At 40.8% G+C, this 12,728-nt stretch overlaps 1 protein-coding gene across 4 annotated transcripts in view; it reads left to right on the top strand.

The window, feature by feature from the left end:
- Positions 1-12,728, top strand: part of DAAM2 (dishevelled associated activator of morphogenesis 2) — a 208,746-nt gene that overhangs the window by 159,658 nt on the left and 36,360 nt on the right. For 3 of the 4 annotated variants that reach the window (XM_069800362.1, XM_069800363.1, XM_069800361.1), the window contains 3 exons: positions 5,022-5,129; positions 7,948-7,980; positions 11,530-11,636. In XM_069800362.1, coding sequence (XP_069656463.1) covers positions 5,022-5,129; positions 7,948-7,980; positions 11,530-11,636 — 248 coding nt within the window. The remainder of the gene's footprint in view (positions 1-5,021; positions 5,130-7,947; positions 7,981-11,529; positions 11,637-12,728) is intronic. The other variant, XM_069800364.1, reaches the window with a different exon arrangement.

The following is a 12,728-nucleotide window of genomic DNA, read 5'->3' as shown; positions in this document are numbered from 1 at the left end:
TCTCAAAGCAGTTAGTACAGAGTGTCTCTCCTAAGGTTTCTTTAGTGTGAAGATGATGCCAGGACTGAGGCAGCCCACATAAGAGCGAATCCCTTTCTGTCCATGCAGCCTGCCTCAAGGGAGTAAGAGAAAGCCAACAGAGGCTGAGAGGAGTGTGGACGGGGCTGGCTGAGAGGGATTTGTCTGCAATATACTTTCTCAGTAGTGGAATAAAGGCTGTTCTCCAGGGCAACTCTCATGACACCTTTTTTCCCAATACTGATATTGTCTTTGGAAGGAAAGGACTGAGCTGTTGGGTGTTAGGAGAATGATCAAATATATTCAAATTCTTAGCAGTTGAAAATAACAGTTTGTCCACAGTTCCCATAGGCAGCACAAAAAAAGGTTTGACTGGAAAATATTCATGCTTCTGACAAGGGAACTCCAACAACCCACTAATTTCCTTTTAGAATTAAAGATTTTGTACTAGCTTTGATGTGAGCTGATGATCAGTGGCAAAGCCATTTAGATTGCATGGATGGACTGAGTTCTGATGAAGCCCTTGCACACCACAGCTCCATTCATATAGCACTGTAGCATTGTCTGTGAATTCCATTTATACAGCACTACAGTAGTGCTGATGCCAAGGATCTCTGTTTTTTAAGAAAAAGATATTGCAATGTAACCACTGTAATATCCTGGAAAGATCCTTTTCTTTGTTTCTGGACGGCAAGTGGAGTTTGGTCTCTCACTCTGAATGTTACACAACACCCAAGGTCAAACAAGGACTAGACATTTATGGTTAATCCAAATGATGGACTGGTTTCGAGCACACTGGAAGTATGGATTAATATAATTACCTCTTTAATAAATATAAACATATTGATTTGAAGTTACCAGAGTAAATCAAGTCAACCTTCAGCTGTGCTGCTTGTTTTCTCATGGATGGAGAAGCAGCTTCCCATTAAAAGTCAGGCTGGTAATGACTCTAGTCAATGATCTGAAAGGGGCTTTCTTTAGACAGCCCTAAATAGACTTCGGTGAAATTGTCTCAGAAGAAAGGTATTTGTTCTACATACCACATAGGATTAAAAAAAAAAAAAAAAACCCACAAAAAACTCCCAAACATCAAACCCCCAAAACTCCAATCACATAAACAGAAAAATGTTCATTTTGACACTAATTTTTTTTTTTAAATGTTTCTGTAATGTTATTGACGATTCTGATTTCTGGACCTTTCTTCCTAAAAGCAGCCTGATCATCATGGCAAACAATGATGCAGGACTGCTGCCAGAGATTCAAAATTAATGGAAAGATTTCTACAAAATCTGAGTGTGAAGACACTCATAATAGCCTTGGTGGTGCCTAGTCCTACAGTGAGATAAAACAGCTGCCTCAATTAACAAACATGCCAAAAATACAATTTTGCTCAAAGTGATATCAAGAGAGAAATTTGAAAAACACACTCTGTTCATACCCCTTTTTCAGATTCATAATGGAATTATGAATTAAAATTTTAAGTTGCTCCACTTTTTGATGGTTAATATTTTACAAATATTAACCTACTAATAAGCAGGATTGCCTGCTGTAGTATTCACAGAACACTCACAGTTGCTATGGTTTCCTTGGACCTGCAGGACAAACGAAAGGCTTTCCCAAAGTACTGTAGGTTTTCACCCATGCTGTGAGGTTACTGAGGCATGACAGACTTTGGGGGCTGGCAGAGTATCCCTGTTTATCTTTCAGGGTAAATAAAATCACCTGTTAGATGTAGCAGAGGACAGCTTGATACGATTTGTAGCTCCATGAAACACTGTCATTCTCTAATCTTGGTAGATCTCTCAGCAAACTGGGCTTCATTACAAAGGTGGAATGACATAACTGCAGCAGCTCCAGCAAGCAAATTGTTAAATGCAACATACCAAAACTCAGCTTCATGGACCAAATGCCTTGTCAATACTTGTTCTGATAATAAGATGTTTCCATACCTAGTATGTACTACCATTTTGCTAGAGGATGCTGGGAAATATAGTTCATAGGATTTGCTTCTCAAAGGGGACCAAGACTTTGCAAAGCAGAGGAATCAGAGATCTTGGAAGACTTGTAGAATGAATGAATGAATAAATAAATAAATATGGGGAGAAAAGCATGTTACAGACAAAGTGACCTCTCTGGGGTTTTTTTGTTTTTTTTTTTTCTTTTTTTAAGGAGAGAGGAAAAAGGAAAGAAGAAATAAAGAATTTATTTTTTTAATTGTTATTTAGGGACCATAAATATTTTTTATGGTGCTGAGGGAATCATTTATCATAGCAACCACATTATGCAAGTCTGTTTCTCTTAAAACACTGTCTCTCTGGCTGATGACAAGGGACTATCAGCCAGTTAATCCATAACTGAGTAGCAAGAGCTCAGTGTAAGAAATTATCTGGCAGCAACATGAAAGTTTTCAAGAGCAGAGTTTAGGGTAGAAATAGAAGGGGCAGCCCCATTGCAAGTGTTTTGTGTAACAAAGATTGTTTATACCTCTGCCTGCCTCATTTTCTCTTTGACAGGGTTAGCCCATTTGGGTTTTAAGCACTAAAATTGGGTTGTTTGTGTCAAATTTCTGTTTGTGCTCACCATTGCAATGGGTGCTGCTTTGGAATTTGTCTTTCTGCTAGAAGTAGCATACAAACTATCCTGTACAGGACCAGAGTCAATCTCGGTCTTAAAATTAATCTAAATTGAAATAAGAATAATTTTCACCTCTTTGGGTTGTTTTTCTGGGAAAGTATGGATGAGAACTGCTCTCTGCAATCCCTTTGTGAGTCTCAGAACTGCCTGTCCTCTCTCTGCAATGCATTCGGACTACCCCGTTCTGCAGCACGTTTTCACTGTTCTTGCTGTTTGTGGGGAAACTTCACTCCCATGAGAGTTTTGCAGCTGGACAGGTAGATGGGCAAGACTCTCAAGAGTAGCTGTCTCTTGAGCCACATCCCGCCTTCGGCCAAACACAGCATATAGCTTTTTGGCATCCTCAGGGCTCTATCCCAATGATGACTCTAAGGATTGCTCCCAAAGTCATGTCCACTGGCTCCTGTCAAGAAATATTCTTCCATTTCAGTGTTTGATGGCACAATCTGAAACAGCGAGGAACTCTGAGAACTGCTCTGCTGTTCAAATACATCCCTTAGGATTTATAATCCAAAGTTTATAAAGCCAGCCTGGAAATCAAAGGAGAATGAGCACTCTGCCTGGATGCTTCTGGCTAAGATTGGCAGTAGAGTTCAGGGTTAGGATAAAATGAAAATTAACTTTGTCTCCTATTCCTTTGGCTGAGGTGAGCCTCCCAAACTTGTTTGTCACATTACAGTCACAGGGTCATGATGTTCTTCCTACTATGGAAAGAAGTGCTGCACTGATTGCAAGGAATGATACAATGATATTGGTGAGCCAGTTCAGGGGTGGGTGCTGCTCCCATCTAGTATATGCTCTCACTGTAAATAGCACTGCAGCACTGCAGACACCCCTCCTTGCCCTCGGGCACTCACAGGCTGCCTGTGGAGGGAGGATGTTAGTTTTCCTCCACAGTGTCTGCCCTGCCAGGAATTTCCTCCAGAACACTTCACACTTTTATTTCCCCCTATTTCATCCTCCCATCAGGTTTTTTCCTTGCTCCTTGAGCCTTGTGACTTAGCACATTTCCCTCATTCCTTTGATGACTGTGAATAGGAAGTAGAGCCTGTTCCTAATTAGTTCTGATAATGAAGTGTTAATGCACTTCGCTGTGTAGGTACAAGTCAGGTACTTCAGAGCTGGAGCCTGTGTGAGGGTTTCATTGCTATTGCTTGCTGTTCCTGGCTTTCTCTGCATCAGTGTTCTGCTGGCTTTTCATTTCCTGGGGTTTGCTTAGGTCTTTTTACAATCCCTTCTGTCCATTTCCTTTTTCTTTTAATCAACACCTTCCTTATTTTTCCAGTTAATAAAGTGAAAGAAATGTACACTTTATTAACTAAATGAACTGAAAGACAGTGTTGTCAGGTGTGAAGAGCAAGTTTTCCTTTTCTGTATGGGTAATTGCCCCAAGCTTGTCCCACACAACATGCACCTTAACAGTCAGTAGGAAGGAGAAGGTAGTTCAATCTTTGGTTCTTTTTTGCCAGCAAAGACATCTGTCCTGAGAAGGTTAGCAGGAGACCCCAAGGCCTTCTACTGGTTTAGGATGACTGCTGATTAGCTAATTCATGTACTGCAAGAGCTTATTTCATCCAGGGTTGGTGGACAGCAAAGTTGGAGGAGGACTCTGTGCCTGTCTCCCTCCATGCTAATCATCTGCCAGACAGCTAGGATTCCCTGGCATTCAGGATAGTGTATCACATAGGTTGTGAACATTTCCAGTTAGAGAGGATGATGCTCTTTCAGAGATCCTGGGTATAGTTTGTGTCTATCTGAGTCAACAAAGAACTCATGTAGACAGGGGAGATCATGTAATAGGAAACAATTAGACTTCAAAGACTCAGAGCCTTAAAAGTAAAATAAAATAAAATCTTAAACTGGTTTTACAGGCAGGCAGAATGAAAACCACACACGCTTTGGGCTTTACAACAGAACCTGGCAAAATTTGCAGAAGGGAAGACGCGTCTAGGGTTTGTCATGCATCAGTGCCCTTCCTAAACTTTTTCTTCATGATGGTAACATTTCTTTCAGCATGACCACAATCATTGTGTTAGAGAGATGGCCACTCTTGAAAGGAATCGTACTGTGGGATCATGGATATTGCTTGAGATGTGGTCTGCTAGTCTTGGACTGTGCCCTTTCATCAGAGGCTTGTTGTAATGAAAAATACAAAATACTCAGTACGTTTAAAAAAAACCAAAACACCAAAAACACACCACTATTTTTTTCTCCTTTGACTCTTGAAACAAAGTGTGCCCTCTAAAATGACAGCAGTAGTACATAGGAATATGGCCAGTGAGCAGGAGAGAATGATCTGTCCAAATGGGATTGGAAGTTCTTAGCTAAAACCTTTTGCTGTCTCATTAAAATATGACCTTTTCTTTCAGGAGAGAATCCATGGCACAATCTGGAATGAGATTGATGATTTAAAGGCATTCAAGGTGCTGGATCTAGAAGATTTTGAGAAGATGTTCTCCGCGTATCAGAGACACCAGGTAGGGGTGAACTCTTCCACACCTTGTCTTCCTTGAATTTCTGGAGGAGGAACGAACACATGACAGTGATCTGGGCCCTTGTCCACCTGCAGTCAGGCTGCATCATTTGCTGCTCTGCCACTGTTCAAAAAATCACAAGACCTAAGAAGTGCAGAGGACATATAGGGCAGAGTATAACCTTCTGTTATTGACGTACTTCATACTAATGAACAGCTCTCAGAGACAACAGCTCCCAACAGGTAATGCTCTGTTTGATCCCAGCAGCCACTAGCTTTCAAAAGCTCCTGGGCTTTACATTCATGCTTGATATCCATCTTTCTGTTTCTCCCATTCGTCCAGAGAAAGTCTGTAGTTGCCTGAGTACTGAGCAAGGTAACTGAATTAGCTTTCACTTTGTTTATTTTTTCTTAAACAGCCAACTGACCCAACTGGCTATGTGACAGAAACTGTCCGAATTACAGATTATAACACAAACAGCATACTTTAAAAGCAGCCATTTATTAGAATGTCTCTTTTCCCTCCTCTTTTTCTTGGAAAGTAAGTCACCTTCAATCTGTCTATCTCTGCTGAATGAGATTTAGCAGGAGAGGGACTGTACTTGCACTCCCTGAACTCCCCCAGCTTTTCTTTGCTTTTGGAATATGTTTGGAGAAATTCAATCTTTTGTACTCTACAGAATTGGATCATTGCTCTGAAGTATTAGGAGAAGACACAGACATGATTGCCATAAGCAGCCTTTATGATTAAGCCTTACAGTGATGATGACTACTTCATTAACTTATTCAGTACCTTAAATTTAACAAACAAACTCCTTGTCTTTGGACTTTCCATCTGCTCCTTTCTCTCTCTCATTTTTTTTATCTAATCCAATAAACATAATGAATAACTGTTCTGATTTACTAGCTCACAGCCACATAGATAAGCATCCTAACTTGAACTGTGAAGAATGTGATGTTACCCACTGCATGATGAGATTTAATTTCTCATTCTGCTCCTGCAAATAGCTGTTGCTGTTTCAGTGGTTCCCTCTCTCTTTCTGTGAAGCCCATTCCCTGAAACAAGAACTTAGTTCACAGAGGGAAAGAAAGGCACATGAAACTTCAGTACTGTTACAAGACTGGATTTAGACCTCGTGCCAACAGCTTAGCTGTGGTGGTGAGCTCCCAGTTGTCTTGCAAGTAGTGAGACTGTCATCTGTGCACATGAGTGGCCATTGCCATCAAGGTGGCACCATCAAGGTGCCATTCCAGTGTTTTGGGTGCAAACATTGCAGTTTCCTCACTAGAAATGACCTTGCAAAACCTTCTTTCCTTTTGGCCCCAAAATCCAAAGCCAAAGCTGTCCTGGTCTGCTGACTCTCAGAATCATAATATTTATGCCTGTGTTACTGATCACTGAAAAGCATCCTGGCCTATTCAACTGTAAACTAATCTGACCCTTACCCCTGTCCACTGGAATGGAGCAATCATCTCAGAGTCACCTCCATGGGTCTCAGAACATTTCTCTTCCATCCTCATTAAACACATTTTATGACAGTGGCTCCAGACACTAGAGTATCACTTATGTAAGCTACTCATGTTTTTGTGTAGTTAGGTGTATTGCTGCCCTTCTAGCTTTCATTTAGGGTTTTTGTTTGGTTTTTTTCCCCTTAAAAATATTCCATTTTTATTACTTTACATGATACTTTCTTTTTCATCCATACTCATTCCAGTGTGAACTGGATTCCAGTCAACAGGTCCTTATCAATTTTCTTTCTTTTTTTTTTTTTTTTTTTTAAAGACCAGGCAACCAAAATTGTTTTTGAATCAAAAGCTTATGAGAAATTTTCCAGTTGATTCACACTTAGTCTTTTCTCCTCTTTTATTTTTGGAAATACTCCACTCTGGCCAAGTATGTGTTTACCCTGGGTTTGTGACTTTTAAACTTCATCCAAATGTCTGCAATGAAAAATGTCAATGCAGAGACCTGCTCTTTTGCATCTGAAAAGTTGAATGAGTACAGATAAAGACATTTCTTTCTTTGCTGTTTTTAATGTGATCTTCATTTTTTTTTCCAGTTTCATTTACATTAAACAGCTTTTCTTTCTTCTTTTTTTAATTGACAAAGGGTCTCTTCTCTTCTCTCAAGCCCAGTGTATCATTTTTGGTGGCTATGAGGGAAAGCAGAATTGTCCAGTGTACAGAATGCTGGAACAAGAATCCTTACACTTGTGTTTTGACCTTGCTCCAATCTTACTGTGTAATATTGACCAGTATACCTGGTGTTTTCCTGGAGTATTGAATATGTTGTGAAATAGTTCATGTCTGTCATCCAGTAGTGCTGTAAGGCTTCTTTGGTGGTTACAGAGTGCTTTCAAAATACTTGGCTATAAGTTGTTAAAGGGTATAAAGTGTCATTGAAACAAGTTGTTACTAATAATGGCAAACTGTGCCTGCGCATCAGAAGAGGAGAACTGACCCTCAAGTTTTAACCTTGGCAGTTCTTTCAGTAAGGCTCTGGACTAGATTTGTAAAGGTATTTAAGCATTATCCTAGTTAATGTTTCAAGACCTAAGAGATTTATGCTTTGGAGACTGAATTTATTCTTTTCAGAAAAGAACTAGAACTCTTAGTTCCCCAAAATCTGCTGATTTAAAATATGCAAAGAAATGCTGAAATACCTTCGAACCATCTGGGCCACTATTACTTGCTAAGCGTTTTATTCTTTTAGAAAACAGTGTGTGTCTCAATTCAGCTGCCTTGTTGAACTTGATATCTTTCTTTGTGACTAATTTTTGGCATGTTTCCTTCTTCGTTATTTGTGGCTGCTGCCTGCATAGGACCTGCTAACTAACCCCTCCTCCTGTAAGCAGGTGAGTATTATTGTCTGCCTCCTGATCCTCTTGCAGAGTGTGGGAAGGTGAAGTCCTGAATCATGCCATTATAGGGTCATGACTCATCCCATACTACTCCTTCATATGCCCTTGCACATCTGCTGTCTGGGTGGGGAAGGTGGTACAAAAAATTCCTTTAGTTGTATTAGCTCTGCGGTAGGAAGTAGTTCGTGTTCTTTTAGTTAGCTATAACCTCGATGTGGTTTCTGCTGGTGTCTGTAGTCCCCTTTTTGATGATCCTGAGGAAAATGACCAAGGACAAAATAGAATGTGTACATGAACTCTTCCTTAACCAAAGCAATAGTCTCTCTAGTGGAGAACAAAAGGAGCTCTCAGGGAGCCTTCACTCCCACTGTTCCCATCTGTGGTACATCTGCTTTGGACAGTACTGAAGTCTCCAGTTGTATTCACTAGCCACAGACTTTCTGATAAAGAAAATCTTTCTTTCTGTAGAATTGAAAGGCTCTTTCGTTGAGCAGAAGGATTTTTGCCAGCTGAGGAGCCGAAGGGTTAGACTGGAGGAAAGCCTACTTCATTTCAGGCTGCTGAAACCCTCAGAAAGTTCAGCGAAAGACTGAAATGGTGTTTAGGTGAAGCAGAGATACTAGACCGCCCACATGCCTTCAAACTGGCTACCTCTCAATTTATTCATCATCTTAAGCAAAATTCTTAGCAACACTCTTGGGAAGAGCAATGCTTTCAGAAGAGGGGTGTTCAGATATCATCACAAGCGTCTCTGGTGGCTTCAGAAGAAAGTAGTCCTCACCACGAGTGCTCAGGGAACTGTATCTGGAAAGTCTAGTCAGGACCTCTGCCACTGGGTGAAGCTAATATGTGGCTCTGGGCCATTTACTGGCTTTGATCATGGTAGCAGGCACCATGAAACAAGTCAATATGGTAGAAATAGCTCTCTAAAGTATTGATAATCACTAGAACCTAGGGTGCTGCCGTGGTACCAGACCACAATTTCTGCAGCTAACCAAAATCAAACTGTATTTGAAACAGGGCAGCAATACAATGAACACATTCCACATGTCTAGTCATTCCAGCACTGAAATTTTAGTTGATTTTTGAATTTGCAATTAAAATCTCAAATCTGAAATACTCTTTGAAGTACATAACATAATGTTATCCCAGATGGAAAGTTGGTAAAGAATGATGGGATAAAACTTAGGGATCTTGTCTGTCAGGTTGACAACAGCTCCAACTATTCTTGCTTTGTGTGCTTGGGCTATCTCACAAAAGTTAGTCACTACTGCCCCCTTGCTCCTCTTTTTCGGTGTCTAAGAAAATGCAGATAGTCCATATGCAATCTGTTTTCTTTCAGCTAAACTTGCAATCTGGCTTCAGTAGAACCTGAGGCTTCATCTGCTTTTGCTTACACGCAACTCCAAGTATCTATAAATATCTCTCTTCTCAATATGAGTTGAAAAGAATATATTTTTAGATGAGACTAGCCCACTCCTTATGACCAAGGAGTAGGCCACGTCTAAGTAGTTCAAGTTATTCATCTGTGTTGAACATTGTGGGTTAGGGAATTGGAAATAGCATGGAGACTATTACACCAATCCCTGCTGCATGGCTTTAATGGCTTTAGGGGAAGCCATGTAAACCCCCACCTCACACAGCCAAATCCTGAAATAATTTTTTTTTTCCTTGGCATGGGTGCTAGTTAACACTAACCAGGTGTCCTTCTCTGCAGGCATCAGCTAGTGAGGGACAGTGAGGCTTTTAAACCAAGAGCACAGACCAATAAGTACCTTTCTTGCCTTTAACAGCTGCCTATCTTCCTGTTCCCCTGTTTTCCTCCCCACAAACTGAGGAAAGTCGGGAAAACTTTGACATCTCTACATGCCAGATTATACTGGAGTTGCCCTGCTTTTTGTATTGTTAGTTATTCTCTCAGAAATAATAAACTTGCCCTATGCCCAATTTTTCCTTTTTTGGAAATGCTATTTGATGTATCAAGTAATGTTGCAATTTTCTTCTGCCAAGCTAGACGCTCTGGGCACATCCAGCAGAACTACTGTGTGCTTGTCTTCAGCTGGTGCATTGTATCTGCTTATAAACGCACTTAGTATTGGTGGTGGCTCATTGCAGCACATTTGGATGTGGTTGTATGAATCCTTTGTATATCCAGGAACAACACAGGCTCATTGTAGCTGATTGTACCAAGAACTCAAATGGCAACTAGCAATATGAATCTATGACTTACATTTAACTCTTAAATACTTGGGTGTCAAAATTTCTTGGAGTGGATGGGTTGAGCTGATATAAGTAAGCCTGGACCTGCAGAACTTTGAGTACTGGGAGTGAATTCTGGGAAACACCACTGTATGCTTGCCATGATCTTATACCTTTCCCTGGGTATCTGCTGTTGACCACTCTCAGGGACAGGATACTGGGGTAGATGGACCTTTTGATCTGACTCAGCATGCTTGCTGTTATTTCCTAAGGAAGAAGTCACATTGCTAATTTGATGGGTACATTCAAAGCTAGATTATACTGGTAAATCTCAAAATCTTAAGGCATGACAATATGGATATCATGGAAAGGCATTTTTGAAGAGGTTCCAGCAGCAGTTAGCTGGGAAAATAATAACTGTCCTGTTTCCAATTCCCTCTTCTCTGTTAGTAACTAGAGAGCTATTATCCAGGATTAACACCTTTTATCGTTACATCTACTTCCCTTTAAAGGAACGGTGTTAAAAAATACTCAAAGTAACTACAGAAAGCCAATCTCTGGAAGTGAAACAAATCCCATGACTCTGGTGTGTAGGCAAGACAGTAGGTGTGTGGATGGTCAAACTGGGTTTGCAAATAGTTTTGGTGTGCTGTGACAAACATTTTGGAAGGGGATTTTTCCATTTTTCTAGGTGATGAGTTTGGCAATGGGGATATACAGAGAACTTTGGAAAAGGGTGGTTTCTGTACGATTAAAGGTATTAATTAATTTAAAAAAGAGAGGCTAGGTTAGATGTAGATGTTGACCATTTAGTAAGGCATATTTAGTAAGATAAATGCCATCTTGCCCTACTCTTTGTATCTCTCATATAATACGGATTGGATTGGTCTAGTGGCAGCCTCAAGAGATGATGGAAGGATTTTTCCTGATTGTGCTGCAGCCTTTCAAGAATGCTGTGTAACCCCTGCAGGAGGCCTCTGCTGAAGGATATGCTGTGACACCACGCCAGTGGGCTTTACTATAATGTGCCCAATTTTCCTGTCATGCCAGTTTTTGTACGCTAACATAATAACATAACTGTTGGTAGAGTGAGTCCAATAGGTCAGAATCAAGTCCTTTAATTGGAATCAAAGATGATCTCCTAGGTGGTAATGAATGACTTCTGTTTGTCTAGTAATACAGGATCTACCTACATGTTTTCTGCCCTTCTTGTCTCCTTTTCTCACCATGAGGGTGGATTTCCCCAGGTTGGAATGGGTTTTGCTCATTACACAGCTAAGTCTATCAGCCTTGGGTGAGAAACATGATACTGATTGTTTTCCTTTCCTTTTGAATTATATGCAGAAAGAGATGGGTTCAACAGAAGACCTTTACCTCTCCACACGAAAGGTGAAAGAGCTCTCTGTGATTGATGGCCGGAGGGCCCAGAATTGTGTCATTCTACTTTCCAAGTAAGTGTGCTAAGCCTTAGCTCATAAGGTATGCCATGGTTAATGTAGAAACAAGAGGGGATGGAATTAAACAAATGGACATGTTTCTTTTCCCAGCTAGACCTGCTGTCTAATACCTGCAGAGCTTGCTTCAGAGAAACCTCTCTTGCAGTGTCATAAAAGCACATGTCTCTCTGAATTGTTAGCTCACTTAATAAACATATGCACACACACATTTGTGCATTGAACCCATAGACACCAGGATATCTCTGAAGACTCATCACCAGAAAACTATCAGCACTCATAGGCAGATGAAAGCAGCTCTTTGGCAGCGCTTGCACTTCACTCTAAATAAGTAATGTGTCCCCCATGCTCTGTGTATGTAATTTGTCTCTGTTCTGTACGTTTCTTTCTAAATGTTGCTCTGAACATCTCCCTGGAATACAGCAGAGCTGTGAGTGATATTCATCTTTGTCATTTTTGACTCATGGTGAGAAAAGTGGTAAATGTAAGAAGATATATTCAAGAATTAGGTCTTGTATTTGTAAATTAGGTTTTGGAAGCCAGAAGTTGCCTTCACATGCTCCTGCAGTGACTAATGCCTTCAAATGCTGTGACATCAGGGCACTCTATATGCTTTTCATGTCTTTCTACCAACATGACTACTGGACTGGATGTCTGTCACCAACTATAAAATTTGTGCAGACACTGATCCACCTGAGAAAGCTGCCTTTCCTACCAGAGAAGGGACAGCAGGGCTGGAGGCGGAACCTGGTAAAGCTGTGCCAGTACTGAGCACAAAAAGTGTGTCATTGATCAGTAGAAAATGCAGATTCGTATGGATGTGATTGCTTGTCTGCTCTAGCATGCTAACGGTTAAAAGTAAAGTTGCAGCCAGACCACCAGGGCTGGAGTGAGTTCTTTCGGTTGCTTAGTGAAACCTTTGGAGGCTTTCATTATGCTACTCATATGGCATTAGCCTGCATGTCAGCAGGAACCCCACCATCCAAACCAGCAATGAGGGAAGGCTTACATTTCTCTTTCTGCAGCAGTTGCCAATGCATGTCTTTGCTGGTCTTGGCAGCTGACTGCAGGCTGGGGCAGAGGAATGGG

Source organism: Haliaeetus albicilla, chromosome 13 (genome assembly GCF_947461875.1).
Source record: "Haliaeetus albicilla chromosome 13, bHalAlb1.1, whole genome shotgun sequence".
NCBI classification, from domain to species: domain Eukaryota; kingdom Metazoa; phylum Chordata; class Aves; order Accipitriformes; family Accipitridae; genus Haliaeetus; species Haliaeetus albicilla.
The sequence above is the reverse complement of the archived record's forward strand: the minus strand, read 5'-3'. Positions and strand labels throughout refer to the sequence as shown.